This window comes from Astyanax mexicanus, chromosome 1 (assembly GCF_023375975.1).
Source record: "Astyanax mexicanus isolate ESR-SI-001 chromosome 1, AstMex3_surface, whole genome shotgun sequence".
In the NCBI taxonomy this organism is placed as follows: domain Eukaryota; kingdom Metazoa; phylum Chordata; class Actinopteri; order Characiformes; family Acestrorhamphidae; genus Astyanax; species Astyanax mexicanus.
The window spans coordinates 104,319,709-104,341,990 of NC_064408.1; the positions used below are offsets into that span (position 1 = coordinate 104,319,709).

The 22,282-nt window shown below is 40.1% G+C and overlaps 2 protein-coding genes across 3 annotated transcripts in view; both read right to left on the bottom strand.

Moving 5' to 3' along the window:
• Nucleotides 1-1,993, bottom strand: part of LOC125780968 (repetitive organellar protein-like) — a 72,558-nt gene extending 70,565 nt beyond the window's left edge. Inside the window, exons 1-2 of one of the 2 annotated variants that reach the window (XM_049463442.1) lie at nt 1,586-1,993; nt 1,299-1,352 (exon numbers count right to left, since the gene is read on the bottom strand). In XM_049463442.1, coding sequence (XP_049319399.1) covers nt 1,299-1,352; nt 1,586-1,925 — 394 coding nt within the window. In that variant the 5' untranslated portion in view covers nt 1,926-1,993. The remainder of the gene's footprint in view (nt 1-1,298; nt 1,353-1,585) is intronic. The other variant, XM_049463446.1, reaches the window with a different exon arrangement.
• Nucleotides 1,994-6,190: 4,197 nt separating this feature from the next.
• The window catches only part of LOC125780970 (uncharacterized), a 90,479-nt gene continuing 74,387 nt past the window's right edge, over nt 6,191-22,282 (bottom strand). Inside the window, exons 7-8 of the mRNA XM_049463472.1 lie at nt 16,996-17,195; nt 6,191-6,602 (exon numbers count right to left, since the gene is read on the bottom strand). Coding sequence (XP_049319429.1) covers nt 6,525-6,602; nt 16,996-17,195 — 278 coding nt within the window. The 3' untranslated portion in view covers nt 6,191-6,524. The remainder of the gene's footprint in view (nt 6,603-16,995; nt 17,196-22,282) is intronic.

Below are 22,282 nucleotides of genomic sequence, written 5' to 3' on the forward strand. Positions count from 1 at the left end.
CTTTGTGCTCAATGTCGAGCGTATTGTACACTTGAAGTGCATCCTCACCTAGCGAGTGCAGTAAAATGGCAACTTGAACTTCTCTGTCCTTCTTTTTAAGTTCTGCTGCAGTCATGTATAATTGATACCTCTGCTCCCATCTACGCCAATTTTCGCTGACATTCCCCGTCAAATCTAGCGGTGGTGGAGGTCTAAACTGCTCCATATCAACTCTTAAGGACACCGACGCCGAAATTCACTTGCTAGTCTTTTCCACTGACCTGCTGCAGAGCCCCCGAGCTAAGACGGTTTCTGGCGCAATGTACCTCCTCTGTAGTTCGGCTTAGCTGCTAGTCAAAACTTCTGACACCATATCATATGTTGCTTTGTTGGTGGTGTGCACAGAGAGACTTCTTGTAGGCATTAGCTTGTGTGTTTTTAGTACTTTATTTTTACAAGCACAGATACACGTGAGGCCGCTGTGTAGCCCGCTGCTGTTAGCCTCCTTCTCCCAGCTTCACTCTAAGCCCCGCCTACTCTGGGCTGTATGAGACGTAAAAACACTACCTCACATGACCATACTCTAACTAGTATATGCCTATACAACATGCATATACTACATTATTCTCGTAGAGATTCTCCAATAGCACTTTTCTGTGGATCAAATTGGGGTCTTTATTGCTGACGAGAAAATATAGAGGAAAATTTAGAAAAAAATGCAAAAATAATCTGATATTGCAAACAAAGAAGAGAACATATGTTACCTTTTTTCACTTGCAATATTTTTTTATGAAGAATCTTTTGCAACACCACTTTTTCTTTGCATTTTGTGCTTTGCATTCTTTTATATTTTTATAATTCTTTCCATCTTTTGCTTTCCTCTATTTTGTTTGCGAATCTATTTTGACCTCTTTTTAAGGTGGGGGCCACTGTACATTACAAAGTACTATTATTTTTTAATTCATTATTTTTTAATTGCAGTATGAAGGATCTGATCTGAATGAATGTGTTTAACTGATACTTCAGTACTGAATATATCTCAGTATCAGAGGAAGCACTTTGGATTCTCTGTCCAGGAAAGACATGCTATAAATAAGATCAAAGATTCTGTCATAAAACACTCATATAGATTAACTAACTGAGGACGTAGCTGTTTACTGTAAGAACTGAACATAACTCAGCTTTGATCACATGATCATCTGAAAGAGGCATATCTCAATAATAACAGAACTGCAATAACTGATATCAGCTGGGAGTCTTCTGTACTTTGTATCTGTGTACAGAAATAAACATTCTGTATAAAATAGTAAATTTCTCACCTTGATTCTTGATTCCTTCATGGTTGAGAGATGTTTTCAAGTCGTTCAGCTTCTCTAAGTAATAAAGGGAACAGTATACATGTTATATTTATTAATGAACACAGTTACTGCTGAGTTATAGATGTTTTTTTAAGTTCCTCAAATTCAGAACCGATATTTCCTCCACTGCACTCTGACTCACTGTTTAAGATTAAGCTGAACAGAATGAAGAGAATTTAAGAAAAGAGAATCTCACAATATTCCCTTCTTCTCTGATTTAGACACACACAGCATGCTCCATGATTTACCTTCACTCTTCTTCTTCAGCTCCTCCACTTGACTCTCACTGGCTCTCAGTCTGCTCTCTAAGTTGTTCACTGCAGTCGTCGTGTGTCTCTGTTCAACTTTCAGCTCTGCCAGCACAGCGCTCATCTCTCTCAGTACAGAGTGGATGTCCTGCTGGCAGCTTTGTTGGGTGGAGGTTGTGGTTGTAGCTTCAGTTGTGGGATTCTCAGCAGCCTGAATCTCGTTCTCTCTGTCTCCTCTGTCTTCAGAACCCCTCAGAGTGATGCTATTCACCCTGACTGACTGTCCCTCCAACAAACTGCAGCCCAGCACCAGCAGCAGCAGCAGATAAACTGCACTCATCTTTAAAACTCTCCCGCTTTCTTCTACTGTTTCACTGCTACACTCAGATACTATATATATAGTGGACATGTGTTAGTTATTAACTGTATTATCAGAATGTTTTGGTCTGTAATTTGTACAGAAACATGTAAATGTTTAACAGCTGATGGTAAAATCTCTGAAACAGTAATAAATCTCTGAAATAATAATGTAGATAGCTTAGTGTGGCCTTGTGGTGTCAGCAGAAAAATGCTAATGCTGATTAGTGTCACTACCTGGTGTTTTATGGGAATTTATTTGTCCTTATTTTTAGGGTCTGAAACTGCACTAACTGAGACTGAGAGATGTTATATTACTTATTAATTTATAGAATATGCAGGTCATTATTAAGTATTGTTCTAGCAGTAAAAAAAAATCATACAATTTACTAGAGACTAGTCAGTCTTTACTACAGCCTTTCCACAGTGAAATTATATATATTTTAATTTTTAGTTCAAGGTTTACAACACACATCTGTACATTCTAAATCATAACAACTGTTCATCTGCACGAATAAACAATAAATAAACATAAAAATATATGTCTAAAATGTCATATGTGTTTCTCTTAGAGGATCTATTCACTTATTTATATTTCGAAATAAAACAGCGTATGTCATTGGACTGAGGGTTCAAATCTTCACACTATACTGTACATTATGAACATGGAACTTATTATTATAATGTTTAACCCTTTCATGCATAGAGGTCACTACAGTGTACAGCTGTTTAATTTTTTTTTTCTTTAAATATGCTTGCAATTTTGGGCACTGCTGCATATAGTCCACTGTAGTGGAAGCTATTGCATCATCCTATACAAAAAAATCCCATTGGTTGGTCATTGTAATGGGAAAAAGAAGTCAATGAAATCAAGATGGCCGGCAGACAGGGAAAACCACCAAACACCTTGGCTATTTTTGTTTCTACCTTTTATAAAATTATATCACCGCAGGTAAAAAAAAATATAATTACATCAAGTAACATCTAAGGTGACATATTATGTAAAGATTTTCGAAATTTTGATTTTATATTTGAGGGAATTGTAGATTAATCATCTGTCCACTTAATTGTACATCATGCATCATTAGCTATTTTTCAACTTTTATGCAATGTCAATTACTTCCAGTGTTGTTTTTAAAATAATTCATATTGTTTAATGTTTTTGCTGTAAATCAACTTCTTTAATTGAGGAATGTCTGCCAGTACAGACAGTTGCAAGCAGAGAAGTAGGGTCAAGCAGTGATAGTGAAGGTGAGTCTAGAAATGTTACTGAGGGAGTTGAGTCTGGAAATGTTACTGAGGGAGTTGAGGCTGTTGAAACTAAGGGCACCCCAATATCCAGTATGCCCCTGGAAACCACTGGCCCCAGCTCAAGAAAGTATAAAATGCCAGCACACGAAGAACCAAGTACATCTGCATGCAGTGTCTTGTAGCTTTGTGCCCTGTATGCTTTGGCAACCATCATAGAAAATAGTCTCAGAAATTAGCAACAAGCATGATTTGACAGGAAATATGATACATGCTATAAAATACTATAAGAGAATATGCTCACTTAACAGTTCAGAGACTTGACAAGAATACAGTATGATAATACCAGTCACAATCAAGATTCTATAAGGTTCTACAGTTCAGAGACATTTTCTTGTGTCACAATATCCTCCTCAGTTCCACTATTCCAACAGAATACCATATTACAACTGTATAACTGAATTACATTTGTGTTTTTTTTACAACAAAAAATGCATGAAGTACACTTGAGTGGACAGATAAATATTTCTTTATCGAATAAAGATAGAATATATATTTTTTTCAAACCTTGTTTTACATCCCTAAGGATGTATAAAAACACTTAGAAAAAAAATCCTGACTGAGTTTATTATAATTCATGCATGAGAGGGTTAAATATATGTATCACCCTCTCTAACTTTTAGCTCAATATGAATATCATATTTAAATCCTCTCACATGATCATGCAGAAACTGCAGATTATGATCAGATCACATTATGATCTTCATTCAGAGGTGATCAGAGACGCATCTCCACCACATTTAACACAAGTGTACACTGAATGGGATTTGCGTGTAGGGATACAGTTAGGCTGTATTGTTTGATAGAGAGTAATACACTGGTAGTAGCAGGTGAGAGAGCATGATTACAGTCAGTTACAGCAAGTGAAATGGGAGTTGTGCACGTGTTGATGTGCTTTTTATGCAGGAGAGTAAAATCTGATCTTACCTGGTCACACTGCAAACACATTTTAGGAAAAAGTGTAAACAGAATCCAGTCTAAGTCGATCCAGGTACTAATCACATATGAAACTCATGCTAATTCAAGGTGTACATTGCATGATCAGTAGCAGGACTCCTCTAATAAAGACGATACCATCTCAACTGCACTTCACCTGACTCTCACCCACCTGGACAATAAAGACTGCTATATTTAAAAGCTGTTCATCGACTTCATTTCAACATTCAACACCATCATCCCTCAGCATCTGATCGGAAAACTGAGCTTGCTCGGCCTGAACTCCTCATTCTGCAAATGGGTTTAAGATTTTCTGACTGAGAGACCACAATCTGTCAGGATCAGAAAAAACACCTCCAGCACCACCATACTGAGCACCGGTGACCCTCAGGGCTGTGTGCTCAGTCCACTGCTGTTCACTCTGCTGACTCATGACTGTACAGCTCAAACCACATCATCAAGTTTGCTGATGACACAACTTTAGTTGGCCTCATCAGCAAGAACAACAAGTCAGCATACAGAGAGGAGGTGCAGTGGATAACAGACCTGTGCAGAGAACAATGAGATGATTGTTGACTTCAGGAGAGCTCCAGGTGTACACCACCTGCTGAACATCAACAGCTCTGCAGTGGAAATTGTAAAGAACACAGAGTTCCTCTGTGTTCACATTACAGAGAACCTCACCTGGTTGCTCAACACCAGCTCTATAACAAAGAAAGCCCAGCAGCATCTCTACTTCCTGTGGAGACTGGAGACCTCCCATCCTCACCATGTTCTACAGAGGGACTGTAAAAAGCATCTTAAGCACTTGCAGTACCGTCTGTTTTGGGAACTGCAACATTTCGGATCCCTACAGCAGAGAAGATCATCAGAGTCTCTCTCCCCTCCATCACCGACATCTACACCACACGCTGCATCCACAAAGACACCAGCATTGTGGACGACCCCACCCATACCTCACATGGACTCTTCACTCTAATGCTGTCCAGCAGAAGATACCAGAGTGCCCAAGCCTCCCATACCAGACTCTGCAACAGCTTCATCCACCAGGCAGTCAGACTCCTCAACACACACAGAACTGAACTGACCTTTTCTCTCACACACACACTCAGCACACAGAGACCGAAATGCCCCTATCCCTATCAGCAATATTTGCTGCTTCATTCTATAGAACTATAAACTCTCCTCAGTAACCGCTGTGATCATGTATGTTCTATATGTTACAGTATGTTACATATTTCTGCACCTTATCCTCACTATGCACATTTAATTATACCGTATCAGTACTGCACTGTCCTGTCTGTTAAACTGTCTCGTCTGCTGTATTTATTGTAGTGTTATAGTTTTGTGTTGCACTATCGTTACTTTTTACACTTTATTTTTGTCTATTGTATTGCTATCCCATGTTGCACCATGGTTCCTGAAGAATGTAATTGTGTTACATTGTGTACCTGTACTCAGATTAATGACAATATAAAATCCTTGACTTGACTTGAATTACAGATATGCTGGTAAATGAACTCTTCAGAGGCCTCTGACTGGTGTTCTCTACTTCAAGATTTGTTTAATAAATCCATTTAAAAATAATAAAAAAAAAATTACCATTCATGTTTTACTTTGTAGGAATTACAAGGAATTACATTACAAAGAAGCATTATTCTTTACCTACTTATTATTTTTTTTATTTTAGTATGAAGAATGTTATTCTGAATTATTATTTAACCAATACTTCAGTACTGAATATATCTCAGTATCAGAGGAAGCACTTTGGATTCTCTGTCCAGGAAAGACATGCTATAAATAAGATCAAAGATTCTGTTATAAAACACTCATATTGATTAACTAACTGAGGACGTAGTTGTTTACTGTAAGAACTGAACATAACTCAGCTTTGATCACATGATCATCTGAAAGAGGAATATCTCAATAATAACAGAACTGCAATAACTGATATCAGCTGGGAGTCTTCTGTACTCAGTTACAATAATCCACTGTAACATCAGGTTTTACAGATCACAAGTTCAGATTTATTCTTTTATAAAATCAGTTCTCATTTCATCACAATATGAATTACATGAGAGATTATGTTGTTCATTAAGTGTGAAATGGTAACATAGTGAAGATCACACATTATTAGTTACTTATTTTCCTCCACACTTTTAGTCATAACAACAACATGGAAGGCAGATATACAGTATTACTGATTTTAAAGAAAATAAAGAATAAAGTACGGATACAGTGATGACCTTTCACCTCTCTGAGTTTAAAATGTATATTCTGAAGTTAGTTACTGAAAATCACAGGATCTCTTTACACTGACCATTTAAAGTTAAACTGCTCAAACAGGAAACAACATTTGACCACTAAAGGTGGTGTGATGATTTGTATTGTCATATACCCATGCATTAGCTCTGACCTTCACACAGACAACATCTCCTACTTCCAGTAACAGTGAGACTCCATTAGAGGAATTTACATTGTGTTGGTCTTGATAAGCATGTGCTCCTGTTACATGATGTCCATTCTTCTGTAAGGACACTGTTACAGATCTTCCACTGTATCCATAAGCGTAGATTTTGAACTCGTAGACTCCTCTGACAGGGGCAGTGAAAATACCTGAATTATAGATAAAGTGAGATAAAACAGGGATCTCATCAACCAGCCTGTTAAACATAGAATATAATGAACTTGATTACTCAGTTCAGGGGTGCATTTCATAAAACATTCTTAAAGTTAAGAATTTAGTCTCATATTTAGGATTATTTGTAATCTAACAGAATTCTGACTCATTCATAACTGATTAAGAACACAGTTCCATCTAAAAAACGACACATGACGCCAAATTTCCTTTAATAAATGTACAGACGTGCTGAATCTGACCTAATCTAAAATAAATCATAACCTACCTGTAACTGGGTTGTAAGCGTTTCCAATGTTGATGAAGACGTGTTTGTAGACCAGAGTAACATCAATGCTGTGTGGTCCATGACTAGCCTCTTCCCCGCCTGAAAGTGATGCTGAAAACACCACTTTTCTCTCTTTAATAAACAGAACGTTGGAGAAATCAATTCAACACTGGTGACAGATTTATTCTGCTATATTGAACATCATTAATATTAACATAGTAACACATGTTGTCCAAATGCAAAGTTTCAAGAAATAAACAATGAAACACATTTACAGTGGAAATAAAGACACACGCTGTGCAAGTAAAAGAGCAAAATCTAAACTAAAATTATATAAATTATTATACAGATTAGAAAAACTAGATTGTATATATTAATTGGGATAGTTTGTTAAATAATACTAATTCACTCTAAGACATTTAACTTTCGCAATGCATCAATTTCTTTAATCTGTCTGTTTATAGAAAGTCCTCCCTCTTGATAAAGTTCTTAGAGGTTTTCTTAGAAAAACTGAATTTAGTACCTTGGTTCTCCTTTTTCAGGATCTCCACATTGTTCTCTGTGATCTTCAGGGAGTTTTTCAAGTCTTTCAGTGACTCTGAATAACAAAGTACACAGCATTTCACTTACAGTCATTTTCACCAAAGTCCTCATGTTTAATTAACTTTACAGTGGGAATTTGCAGAACAATTTAAACCTGTATTTAAAATAAACTGTGGGGAATTAAATGTCTGCTGCTTGAATGTAGATCAGATTTCTGTAAATTATCCAGATGGCACTGATACACCCACAGCGGACAGTGTAGTGGGTGGTAATGCTTTTATGATGTATTTACGGTACACACGTGAGACTGTGGATGGAGGAATGTTAAATTTCTGCACAACTTAAGAAATGGAACGTTCTAATGCATCTGAAAACCACTATCAGGTCTCACTCTAACTCTGGTAATTCATGTCTTAACCATGAGCATACTGGTTAGTGTTTAACCTCACTCACAAGACAACACCTCACAGTTTATACTGGTGTGGGCGTTCCCAAGCTGTCCCCTGAGGTCACTTCAACTTACATATTGCTATCCCGTGACTTTAGGCATGTGAGTGTAAGAATCCCTCCATCAGTTCATCTTCTCATCTGCTTCTTCCTGATCAGGATCACAGTAAATACAGATTCCAGCTGGAATCATTGAACACAAGGCAGGAATCCCCCCTGCACAGTTCACCAGTCTATCAGGTACCAGCACACTCACTTCTGCTAGTAATTTAGTCTAGCCTGTTCACCTGCCAGGTGTGTTTTAGAGAGGAAGGAGGTCACGACCCCAGAGACAGAGAACACACCTAACTCCTCAGTGACAGTGACCAGAACAAGAATTAAACCAGAGTCAGTTTATGACCAGCCTACCCACCTCCTATATTCTCCATTATATCAGAAAATGACTGTAAACCGCTAAAGGGAGACGAGAGAGAGTCACAATGAATTGGAGTAAACGCCTAAAAACACAAATTTAAAATAGCAGGCATATTCTGCTGAATTTCTGTCCCCAGGAAATGATGTATAAATGTGCACACAAAATAACTTTTAAATAGATTGTATTATTAAGCATAGTGTCTTGTACATTGACCTTATTGCAAAAATTAGATATGTAATAAAAAAAATAAACACTAAACACTAAAAAATAGCATTTGTTACCTGTCCCCACTCTCTATAAACTTTACTATGAAATATAAATATTAAAATTCTCAGATGTAATTTTTTTTGCATTGTGTGAATGTAGAAATAATTTTTACTATAATCCATAATATTTAAGTTAATATACACTTTTTAGTTGTGTCTCTGGGTTTTACTCTTTCCTGTTACCGTAAAACATTACCCCATCTGAAACATCTGGAACATTCTACAAGTCACATCTACAACAGGAAGTTACATCAGCTGGTTGTTCTAAAGATCATGGGGAGACCAAAATTAAGTTCCCTCATTAGTTTTTCTGTATATTTGATCTTATTGTAACTATGACTGAGGAGGTCAATCTCAACACTTATTCATGTTACCTAAATTAATTCTTAGATCTTATTTGTTTATTTTTAAAATACAAATTTTGGGAAAATCACTAGAATGTGCTCTGTGTCCTCATGCTTTTAGCATAGCCGCCATGTAGTTATTTTTCATGTTTTGCTAATTCTATGCTAAAAACTCAGTCCTGTTACTTTCAGTGCTGTTTCTCAAAAAATAAAAAGCAACAGGAGTGAGTGCCAGTAACAGGAGTGAGTGCCAGTAACAGGACTGAGTGCCAGTAACAGGAATGAGTATTGCTCATTGGTTTATTGATTTATTAATGTTAATTTTAGTTCATAAACCACTTTTTTTCTATTCTGTTTGGTTCATCATATATATATTTGTTTGATTGCAGTCAACCATGTATTTAAAATAAAGACTTTCTTGAAAGAAAATGTGACATTTAAAAAGCATGTTTAAAAGCAAGTTCACTACTTCCTTTAGTAGTGAACTTGCTTTTAAACATGCTTTTTAAATGTCACATGAGATTTGGTAACAGGCAAGGCAAGGCAAGTTTATTTATATAGCACCTTTCATACACAGGAATGAGAAAAATATAAACATCTTCGAAGAAACTTTATTAAAAATAATAATAGTTAAATATATGTGTTATTGGATAAAAACAAAGATTTACAAAAAATTAAGTTTAATTTGGAAGAGTTACATCAAACAAATCGCACCCATTTGGTGGAATGGTCCATTTGTCCAAGATTTTACTTGAATTTTGTAAAGCAGAATGATGTCTTTCCAATATATGTACATTTTTTTTTTTTTTACAGAAAAAGGGTTTTAGGCAGTAAAGACGCTAGCATTACTGCTACTGTGTGCTGACTGGTTGGTGTTGCCATTTTCCACCCAAAGAACTGTTTCCGTTCAGGCTGATAAGAACCTTGATGCTCCACATCAGATGCATGAACCAGAACAGAGTCTGGAGCTGTGCTCTACACACTACCTGCAGTGCACTCTGCTGCCCATTCCTCATATTTATTCCTAACAAAATAAATAATAAATTATTACCATCACTTTTAGTCTTCAGTTCATCCACTTCAGTCTCAAATCTCACCTCCAGTGTGCTGTGATTCACTGCCTGATCTGAAGATCAAAACAATGCATGAATTCATAAAGCAGCCCTGTTTGTAGCCTGATACAAATACATGTTAAACTGAAGAATTAGAATTGAGCTGTTATATCAGATATATTCAGAAAATACATATTAGACATGAATTCAATACACCCCCCCCCCCCCCCCAATACAGCAAAATGATTCGCTCCAGGCGACGCCCCAGTCCTGCGGTATAATTTTTGAGGGGGACAAATCCACCTATTTCTGATATATATGTCCCACCCATCCACCCGGTTCCTACACCAATTAATTAAATATTCTCCTAACAAAATCAGGCACTTTAAAATCCTTGTTCTGGATTAGAAACAGAGGCTGAGATCCAGCACAGTGTACTGGGTTTACTGGTTCAGGATTAGAAACAGGGACTGAGGTTCAGCACAGTGTACTGGGTTTACTGGTTCAGGATTAGAAACTGAGGTCCAGCACAGTGTACTGGTTTTACTGGTTCAGGATTAGAAACAGGGGCTGAGGTCCAGCACAGTGTACTGGTTTTACTGGTTCAGGATTAGAAACAGGGGCTGAGGTTCAGCACAGTGTACTGGTTTTACTGGTTCAGGATTAGAAACAGGGACTGAGGTCCAGCACAGTGTACTGGTTTTACTGGTTCAGGATTAGAAACAGGGGCTGAGGTTCAGCACAGTGTACTGGTTTTACTGGTTCAGGATTAGAAACAGGGACTGAGGTCCAGCACAGTGTACTGGTTTTACTGGTTCAGGATTAGAAACAGGGACTGAGGTCCAGCACAGTGTACTGGTTTTACTGGTTCAGGATTAGAAACAGAGGCTGAGGTCCAGCACAGTGTACTGGTTTTACTGGCTCAGGATTAGAAACAGGGACACTGGAAATTAATGAGTTTTATTTTAAAGGTTGCACTGCCCAAAGAACAGGAACACTTTTTGTTATTCATTTGTTTGTTGTTGTCTAAGATCTACATTAATAAATATCTTAACTAAATGTAATAACCACTAAAATATATCTGTTTTATCTGTGTATAGAAATAAACATTCTGTAAAAAATTGTGAATTTCTTACCTTGATTCTCCTTTTTTAAGATCTCCACTTCATTGCTGAGTGATGTTTTCAAGTCGTTCAGCTTCTCTAAGTAATAAAGGGAACAGTATACATGTTATATTTATTAATGAACACAGTTACTGCTGAACTTTATTCTGAGAATTAAATCTGTTACAGTTGTTTTTTTAAGTTCCTCAAATTCAGAACCGATATTTCCTCCACTGCACTCTGACTCACTGTTTAAGATTAAGCTGAACAGAATGAAGAGAATTTAAGAAAAGAGAATCTCACAATATTCCCTTCTTCTCTGATTTAGACACACACAGCATGCTCCATGATTTACCTTCACTCTTCTTCTTCAGCTCCTCCACTTGACTCTCACTGGCTCTCAGTCTGCTCTCTAAGTTGTTCACTGCAGTCGTCGTGTGTCTCTGTTCAACTTTCAGCTCTGCCAGCACAGCGCTCATCTCTCTCAGTACAGAGTGGATGTCCTGCTGGCAGCTTTGTTGGGTGGAGGTTGTGGTTGTAGCTTCAGTTGTGGGATTCTCAGCAGCCTGAATCTCGTTCTCTCTGTCTCCTCTGTCTTCAGAACCCCTCAGAGTGATGCTATTCACCCTGACTGACTGTCCCCCCAACAAACTGCAGCCCAGCACCAGCAGCAGCAGCAGATAAACTGCACTCATCTTTAAAACTCTCCCGCTTTCTTCTACTGTTTCACTGCTACACTCAGATACTATATATATTGTGGCGTGGAAGAGGAAGGAGGACTCGTGAGACTCATTGCAAGTACTCAACAGCTCTTTATTAACAGGCTTGCCACTCACTTATAGCCTTTAACAAGGCTAGGAGAGTGAAACCCAACTGCTAACACAGTACAAACAGCCCTGAGGCCACCAACCCAGCTATCCAGCACAGAGATGGTAGGTCCCCTTAAACCCAACCAAAACATACCCCCATAATGCCCCGCTGGCCCCGGATTACCATGACCCGCCCCCACAGGCACACTAAAAGCTGGCACACACACACACACACACACACAGACGCCACATAGCCCCCCCCTTAAGGGTCAGCCATCCCGGCGACCCCACAAACCCAACAATAACCCCATGAACAACAAAACATTTTTTTTATTTTTTTATTTTTTTACAATCAGTCACACACAAAGTCTCGAAGATGGGCGAGCGGCCTCCTCACCTGCGGCAGCCTGGAGGGGCCGGGCAAATCGCCACCCGCCAGTGGTTCCACAGAGTTAGAGTTCTGGTCAGGCACAGGTGCAGGGCCAGCAGGTTCTGCACCGCCGTCCCCAGTGTCCAGCAGTTTCGGCCTATATGGGGCCAGACTGGCCCGGTGCACAATCATTCTGCGCCTGCCCCACCGGATCCTGTACACCACCTCCCCAAGCCTGGACAGCACCAAGCACGGACCCACCCATGCCGACTGAAGCTTCGGGCACAGTCCCTTTTTACGCTGAGGGTTGTACAGCCAAACCCTCGCCCCCACAGATAAAGGCTCCCCAAAGCAGCGCGTATCATACGCGCGTTTCTGCTTCCGTCCGGCAGCAGACTGGTTCGAGCGCGCGAGCCCGTGCGCTAAATCCAGTGAGGACAGAAGATGCGAAACGAAAGTGGGCGCGTCCGTAGCGTGCTCGCCCCCATCAGGAGGCGCCCCGAAAGCCAGAGCCACCGGCGTCCTCAGCTCGCGACCAAACATAAGCAGGGCCGGCGTGAATCCTGTCGTCTCCTGCACGGCCGAGCGGCAGGCCAGCAGCACGACCGGTAGATGTTTGTCCCAGTTACGCTGGCCTTTGCTCGACACCATGGCCAACTGCGCTGCCAGCGTGCGGTTAAACCGCTCCACCAGCCCGTCACTCTGCGGATGAAGGGGCGTCGTCCTGGTCTTATGTATGCCCAAGATGCGGCAGACCTCCGCCATGACCTCCGACTCGAAGTTCCTCCCCTGGTCGCTATGCAGCTCCTCCGGAACCCCGAATCTGCAGAAGAACTCCCGCACCAGGACATCTGCAGTAGTGACCGCCCCTTGGTCCGGCACCGCGTAGGCCTCCGGCCACTTCGTAAAATAGTCCATCGCCACTAAGACATAGCGGTTCCCAGAGTCCGTCACCGGGAAGGGGCCCAACACATCCACGGCCACCTGCTCCATCGGGCCGCCGCACTGATAGGGGTGAAGTGGGGCGCGGGGCGCCCTCGCGGGGCCTTTCTTGGCGGCGCACACGTCACAGCAGTGCACGAAGAGCTCCACATCAGCCCTGTACCCAGGCCAATAGAAGTGCTGTCTCAGCCGCTTCAGGGTTTTGGTAACGCCAAAGTGCCCAGCCCCAGGCGACCCATGGACTCCCCGTAGGACCGAATCCCTAAGCGCCCGCGGTATCACCACCTGAAACACGCGCCGCCCATTCGCCGGATCCTCCCAGGTATGACACAGCACGCCATCAGATAAGCTAAAGCTAGCCCAGTTGGAGCGCAGCGCTTTAGCGACCGGACCCAACGGCACCACCTCCTCCCACGACGGCGCGACATTCGCCTCGAGCGCTTGTACTGCCCACATTAAGTCGCGATCCGCCCGTTGCGCATCTCGGATCTGTTCTACGGACACCTGGGCCACCGCTACACTGCCGGCCACTCCTCCGCACGAGCGCAATGCTTACAGTCAATGGCCGCACACGGCCGGCGAGACAAAGCGTCTGCGTTACCATGGCTACGGCCCGGTCGGTGCATAACCTCGAAGCTAATCTCCTGGAGTCTAGATATCCAGCGCGCAAGCTGGCCCTCGGGCTCGCGGAAACGCATGAGCCACTGTAGCGAGGCGTGGTCGGTGCGCAGCAGAAATGGGACCCCATACACATACGGTCGGAAATGTTTCAGGCTCTCGACCACCGCGAGTAGCTCCCGGCGCGTTACGCAATAGTTACGCTCCGCCTTGTCCAGGCGGCGGCTATAGTACGCTATTACGCGCTCTGAGCCATCCTGAACCTGTGACAGGGCCGCTCCGAGGCCACGGTCGCTCGCATTAGTATCCACAATGAAACTCTCCAACATATTCGGATACGCTAGAACTGGAGCATTGCATAGACGGCTTTTTAGCTCCTCGAACGCTCGCTCCGCCTCGTCAGACCAACGGAATGTCACACCCGGTCTAGTTAAATTGTGAAGCGGCGCCGCCACGTCCGCGAACCCCCTGATAAACCGCCTGTAATACGATGCGAGCCCCACGAAACTACGAACCATTTTCGCGTTACGTGGGACAGGCCAGTCACGGACAGCCTCCGTCTTTTTAGGGTCGGTTTCCACACCAGCACCGCTCACTACATGGCCCAGAAAATTCATCTAACGGACCCTCGAACATAACGTGCACCGAATCACACGCACCCCCCCCCCCAACGGCTCACTTACCCCGCACTCGTCATGTTCCTCTACGGGGAGTCCAGTCACCAGAACTGAGCCCCGTGCACAATCAATGACGGCTCCAACGCGTGCGAGCAGGTCCTTGCCCAGAATGCACGGATCATTGATGTGCCCAACCCAGAACTCCTGCTGAAAGGGGCCCTTGCCAACATCAATTGTCAGCTCCGTTAATCCCAGGAGAGCGATAGGATCTCCGGTGACTGAAGAGAGCGCGATGCGCCGGCTGTAGTCCACCACAAACTCGCCTGCCACACTCCTCGCGAGCTCAGGCTTTATCAGCGAGACTGACGAGCCCGTGTCCACCAGCGCGTCCACCGTCACTCCATTCAGCGTGCACTTCAGAAAATAGCCGCCGGGTCCGACAGCTCCGTGATCAGGTTCCGAGGGTAAGCCTAGAATCCCTGGGGCCACCGTAACCCTCACTTGGTGGTCCCGGCTCCGTTTCCCGGCCGGCCGCACTGCGCTCGCTTGTGGCCACGCCCCCCGCAATGCCAGCACTCCAGTTGGGCTCCGGGCGACGCCCCCCACGGTTCCGGATGGCTGGACAGGATGAGTTCGGACCGCTCAGCCACCTCCACCGCGGCCTCCAGGGTCTGTGGGTCGGCCAGTCTCACATGTTTGCGCAGCTCGTCTGGCTCTAGGGCGCGCAGGAAATTATCCAGCGCGAGACTTCTCCGAGCCGCTCGCGGAAATGCCGGATAAGCTTGGCGGGTTAGCAGAGCCATCTCAGATGCCAGCACGCCCAAAGCCTCTCCCCGCTGCCGGCGCCGGATCCCACTTCTGACAATATAGTAGACATGTGTTAGTTATTAACTGTATTATCAGAATGTTTTGGTCTGTAATTTGTACAGAAACATGTAAATGTTTAACAGCTGATAGGTAAAATCTACAACAGTAATAAATCTCTGAAATAATAATGTATATATCTTAGTGTGGCCTTGTGGTGTCAGCAGAAAAATACCTGTTTTCTAATTTATAAACTATATTTTTATAAACTAATTTATAAACTAATTCATAAAATATACAGGCCATTATTAAATATTCCTCTAGCAGTACAAAATGTTGTGCACGTGTTAGTCATGTGTTTAGAGTGGACTATTAACCCTAATGAAACTACCCACAGTGATTAATAAGAATTGTGACTACAATGTGCAGAAAATGTTCATGTGTCATTTAACTGAGGATTAACATTTTGCAGTAGACTGTTGAATTGTAAATCTGTAATTGTTAAATATATTTATCACCCTCTCTAACTTTTAGCTCAATATGAATATCATATTTAACTCCTCTCACATGATCATGCAGAAACTGCAGATTATGATCAGATCACATTATGATCTTCATTCAGAGGTGATCAGAGACGCATCTCCACCACATTTAACACAAGTGTACACTGAATGGGATTTGCGTGTAGGGATACAGTTAGACTGTGTTGTTTGATAGAGAGTAAAACACTGGTAGTAGCAGGTGAGAGAGCATGATTACAGTCAGTTACAGCAAGTGAAATGGGAGTTGTGCACGTGTTGATGTGCTTTTTATGCAGGAGAGTAAAATCTGATCTTACCTGGTCACACTGGAAACACATTTTAGTAAAAAGTGTAAACAGAATCCAGTCAAAGTCGATCCAGGTACTAATCACATATGAAACTCATGCTAATGCATACATTCAATGATCAGTAGCAGGACTCCTTTAATTACAGATATGCTGCTAGATAGACTCTTCAGAGGCCTCTGACCGAGTGTTCTCTAGTTCATGATTTGTTTAATAATTTTATTAATAATTAATGACATTTCTCAATGTTTTAGTTTTTAGGAATTAACTGTACACTACAAAGGACCATTATTTCCATTACTAATGGACACAGTTACAATAATCCACTGTAACATCAGGTTTTACAGATCACAAGTTCAGATTTATTCTTTTATAAAATCAGTTCTCATTTCATCACAATATGAATTACATGAGAGATTATGTTGTTCATTAAGTGTGAAATGGTAACATAGTGAAGATCACACATTATTAGTTACTTAGTTTCCTCCACACTTTTAGTCATTACAACAACATGGAAGATATACAGTATTACTTATTTTAAAGAAAATAAAGGATAAAGTACGGATACAGTGATGAACTTTCACCTCTCTGAGTTTAAAATGTATATTCTGAAGTTAGTTACTGAAAATCACAGAGTCTCTTTACACTGAACATTTAAAGTTAAACTGCTCAAACAGGAAACAGCATCTGACCACTAAAGGTGGTGTGGTGAAACCAATTGTCAAATACCCATGCAGTAGCTCTGACCTTCACACAGACAACGTCTCCTACTTCCAGTAACAGTGAGACTCCATTAGAGGAATTTGTCTCATTTTGTTGTTGATAAGCATGTGCTCCTGTTACATGATGTCCATTCTTCTGTAAGACCACTGATACACCTCTTCCACTGTATCCATAAGCGTAGATTTTGAATTCATAGACTCCTCTGACAGGGGCAGTGAAAATACCTGAATTATAGATAAAGTGAGATAAAACAGGAATCTCATCAACCAGCCTGTTAAACATAGAATATAATGAACTTGATTACTCAGTTCAGGGGTGCATTTCATAAAACATTCTTAAATTTAAGAATTTAGTCTCATATTTAGGATTATTTGTAATCTAACAGAATTCTGACTCATTCATAACTGATTAAGAACACAGTTCCATCTAAAAAACGACAGATGACGCCAAATTTCCTTTAATAAATGTACAGACGTGCTGAATCTGACCTAATCTAAAATAAATCATAACCTACCTGTAACTGGGTTGTAAGCGTTTCCGATGTTGATGAAGACGTGTTTGTAGACCAGAGTAACATCAGTGCTGTATGGTCCATGATTAGCCGATTCCCCGCCTGAAAGTGATGCTGAAAACACCACTTTTCTCTCTTTAATAAACAGAACGTTGGAGAAATCAATTCAACACTAATGATAGATTTCTTCTGCTATATTGAACATCATTAATATTAACATAGTAACACATGTTGTCCAAATGCAAAGTTTCAAGAAATAAACAATGAAACACATTTACAGTGGAAATAGAGACACACGCTGTGCAAGCAAAAGAGCAAATTCTAAACTAAAATTATATAAATTATTATACAGATTAGAAAAACTTGTGGTTAGATTGTATATATTAAATGGGATCATTTGTTAAATAATACTAATTCACTCTAAAACCTCAAGAACAAAATATAAAAACATTTAAGTTCAACAATGCATCAATTTCTTTAATCTGTCTGTTTATAGAAAGTTCTCCCTCTTAATAAAGTTCTTAGAGGTTTTCTTACAAAAACTGAATTTAGTACCTTGGTTCTCCTTTTTCAGGATCTCCACATTGTTCTCTGTGATCTTCAGGGAGTTTTTCAAGTCTTTCAGTGACTCTGAATAACAAAGTACACAGCATTTCACTTACAGTCATTTTCACCAAAGTCCTCATGTTTAATTAACTTTACAGTGGGAATTTGCAGAACAATTTAAACCTGTATTTAAAATAAACTGTGGGTAATTAAATGTCTGCTGCTTGAATGTAGATCAGATTTCTGTAAATTTATCCAGATGGCACTGATACACCCACAGCGGACAGTGTAGTGGGTGGTAATGCTTTTATGATGTATTTACGGTACACACGTGAGACTGTGGATGGAGGAATGTTAAATCTCTGCACAACTTAAGAAATGGAACGTTCTAATCCATCTGAAAACCACTATCAGGTCTCACTCTAACTCTGGTAATTCATGTCTTAACCATGAGCATACTGATTAGTGTTTAACCTCACTCACAAGATAACACCTCATAGTTTATACTGGTGTGGGCGTTCCCAAGCTGTCCCCTGAGGTCACTTCAATTTACATATTGCTATCCCATGACTTTAGGCATGTGAGTGTAAGAATCCCTCCATCAGTTCATCTTCTTATCTGCTTCTTCCTGATCAGGATCACAGTAAATACAGATTCCAGCTGGAATCATTGAACACAAGGCAGGAATCCCCCTGCACAGTTCACCAGTCTATCAGGTACCAGCACACTCACTCCTGCTAGTAATTTAGTCTAGCCTGTTCACCTGCCAGGTGTGTTTTAGAGAGGAAGGAGGTCACGACCCCAGAGACAGAGAACACACCTAACTCCTCAGTGACAGTGACCAGAACAAGAATTAAACCAGAGTCAGTTTATGACCAGCCTACCCACCTCCTATATTCTCCATTATATCAGAAAATGACTGTAAACCACTAAAGGGAGACGAGAGAGAGACACAATGAATGGGAGTAAACGGAGCTAAACGCCTAAAAGCACAAATTTAAAATAGTAGACATATTCTGCACACAAAATAAATTTAAAATACAGTTTATTAGTAAGAATAGTGTCTTGTACATTGACCTAATTGCAAAAGTAAAATATATAATAAAACACTTAAAAGCTAGAACATTGAAAAAATAGCATTTGTTACCCGTCCCCACTCTCTAACTATAAACCATACCAAAAATATAATTATTAAAATCCTTTAGAGATGTATTTTTTTGCATTGTTGTGTGACTCCAAATCCCATCTATGCTTTAAAAATATTTATTTCATAATAAATCCATAATATTTAAGTTAAAATACACATTTTAGTTGTGTCTCTGGGTTTCACTCATTCCTGTTACTGTAAAACATTACCCCATCTGAAACATCTGGAACATTCTACAAGAAACATCTACAACAGGAAGTGACATCAGCTGGTTCTTCTAAAGATCATGGGATCTTATTGTAACTATCACTGAGGAGGAGGTCAATCTCAACACTCATTCCTGTTACCTAAAGTAATTCTGAGATCTGATTTGCTTATTTTTAATTTTGGGAAAATCACTAGAATGTGCTCCTCATGCTAATGGCATAGCCGCCATTTAGCTATTTTTCATGTTTTTGCTAATTCTATGCTAAAAACTCAAAACATAAAAAGTAACAGGACTGAGTGCCAGTTACAGGAGTGAATTCCAGTAACAGGAGTGAGAGCCAATGACAGGACTAAGTGCCAGTAACAGGAGTGAGTTCCAGTAACAGGACTGAGCTACTTTCAGTTCTATTACTCAAAACATAAAAAGTAACAGGAGTGAGTGCCAGTAACAGAAATAAGTGCCAGTAACAGAAATAAGTGCCAGTAACAGGAGTGAGTGCCATTAACAGGAGTAAGTTCCATTAACAGGAGTGAGTGCCAGTAACAGGAGTGAGTTTCAGTAACAGGAATTAGAGTTGTCCATTGGTTTATTGATTTCTAAATGTGAATATTAGTTAATGTAAAACACATTTTTTCCAATTCTGTTTGGTTAATCCTTTATTTATTTGTTTAATAAATTGTATGATAATAAATTTGATAATTTACAGGTTTGGCTCTTCTTGAAAAGATAAAAATTGCTTTGCATATTTTAGATAGATACAATGTAGATATATAGAGTAATTTCTTTATTGTCATAAATATAAATTATTTGAAGAAGCAGTCAACCATTTATTTAAAATAAGACTTGAAAGAAAATAAAAGCAAGTAGTGAACTTGCTTTTAAACATGTTTCTTAAATGTCACATGAGATTTGGAAACAGTAATGAGAAAAATATAAACATCTTGGAAGAAACTTTATAAAATATTAAGTAAAGCTGCCTGAGATTGACCAGTACATGTTTTGAATAGTTAAATATATGTGTTATTGAATTCTCAGTTCAAAAGATTTCAAAAAATTACGTTTAATTTGGAAGAGTTACATCAAACAAATCACACACATTTGGTGGAATGGTGCACTTGTCCAAGATTTAACTTGAATTTTGGAAAGTAGAATGATGTCTTTCCAATATATGTATATTTTTTACAGGAAAAGGGTTTTGGGCAGTAAAGACGCTAGCATTACTGGTACTGTGTGCTGACTGGTTGGTGTTTAAAACACTTTTAACTGCAGTTTAAAGCATATGTTTAATGTACTGAAACATTTATCATGTTGTGTTGAGAATAACTTTTATCAGTCAGCAAATTATAATACATTTATAAACTATTATTTTGCCCAGTTGCTCCATATGAATTCATTCATTTTGGACTCACTCTAAAGAACCATCTAGTGGCCAAAAACCTGGAAGAGATTCTTAAGTGAGTATTTTATTCTCGTAGAGATTCTCTGATTGCCATTTTCCACCCAAAGAACTGGTTCCGTTCAGGCTGATAAGAATCTTGATGCTCAACATCGGATGCATGAACCAGAACAGAGTCTGGAGCTGTGCTCTACACACTACCTGCAGTGCACTCTGCTGCCCATTTCTCAAATTTATTCCTAATAAAATAAATAATAAATAATTACCATCACTTTTAGTCTTCAGTTCATCCACTTCAGTCTCAAATCTCACCTCCAGTGTGCTGTGATTCACTGCCTGAGCTGAAGATCAAAACAACAAAGAGACCATAACTTTAAACTAATTCCATTACATAACCCACTGTACAACCTGTTAACTCAGTCTGAGAAAAACACTGATCACCTTAAACCATTTAAGTTTAATTAAATCAAATAATTCAACTCTAAATAACTCACTAAATTAAGCACAAACAATGCACTTGTTAAGTGTAATTAAATACATTAAGTAAATTGTAGTTACTCTATTTATATTAACCTTAGTTACACAAATCCTGAATCCAGTATCCAGTCCAGGACTTTATAATCTTTATAGGTGTGACAGTATGTGATCAATTAATTAAATTAAATATTCTCCTCACAAAATCCAGCACTTAGATTCAACACAGGATTAGAAACAGGGGCTGAGGTTCAGCACAGTGTACTGGTTTTACTGGTTCAGGATTAGAAACAGGGGCTGAAGTCCAGCACAGTGTACTGGTTTTACTGGTTCAGGATTAGAAACAGAGGCTGAGGTTCAGCACAGTGTACTGGTTTTACTGGTTCAGGATTAGAAACAGGGACTGAGGTTCAGCACAGTGTACTGGTTTTACTGGTTCAGGATTAGAAACGGGCTGAGGTTCAGCACAGTGTACTGGTTTTACTGGTGGAGGATTAGAAACAGGGACTGAGGTCCAGCACAGTGTACTGGTTTTACTGGTTCAGGATTAGAAACAGAGACTGAGGTCCAGCACAGTGTACTGGTTTTACTGGTTCAGGATTAGAAACAGGGGCTGAGGTTCAGCACAGTGTACTGGTTTTACTGGTTCAGGATTAGAAACAGAGGCTGAGGTTCAGCACAGTGTACTGGTTTTACTGGTTCATTATTAGGAACAGGGGCTGAGGTTCAGCACAGTGTACTGGTTTTACTGGTTCAGGATTAGAAACAGAGGCTGAGGTTCAGCACAGTGTACATAAATATCTCAACTAAATGTAATGACCATTAAAACATATCTGTCTTACATGAGTCTAGAAATTCATGTACATTCTGTAAAAAATTGTGAATTTCTTACCTTGGTTCTCCTTTTTTAAGATCTCCACTTCATTGTTGAGTGATGTTTTCAAGTCGTTCAGCTTCTCTAAGTAATAAAGGGAACAGTATACATGTTATATTTATTAATGAACACAGTTACTGCTGAGCTTTATTCTG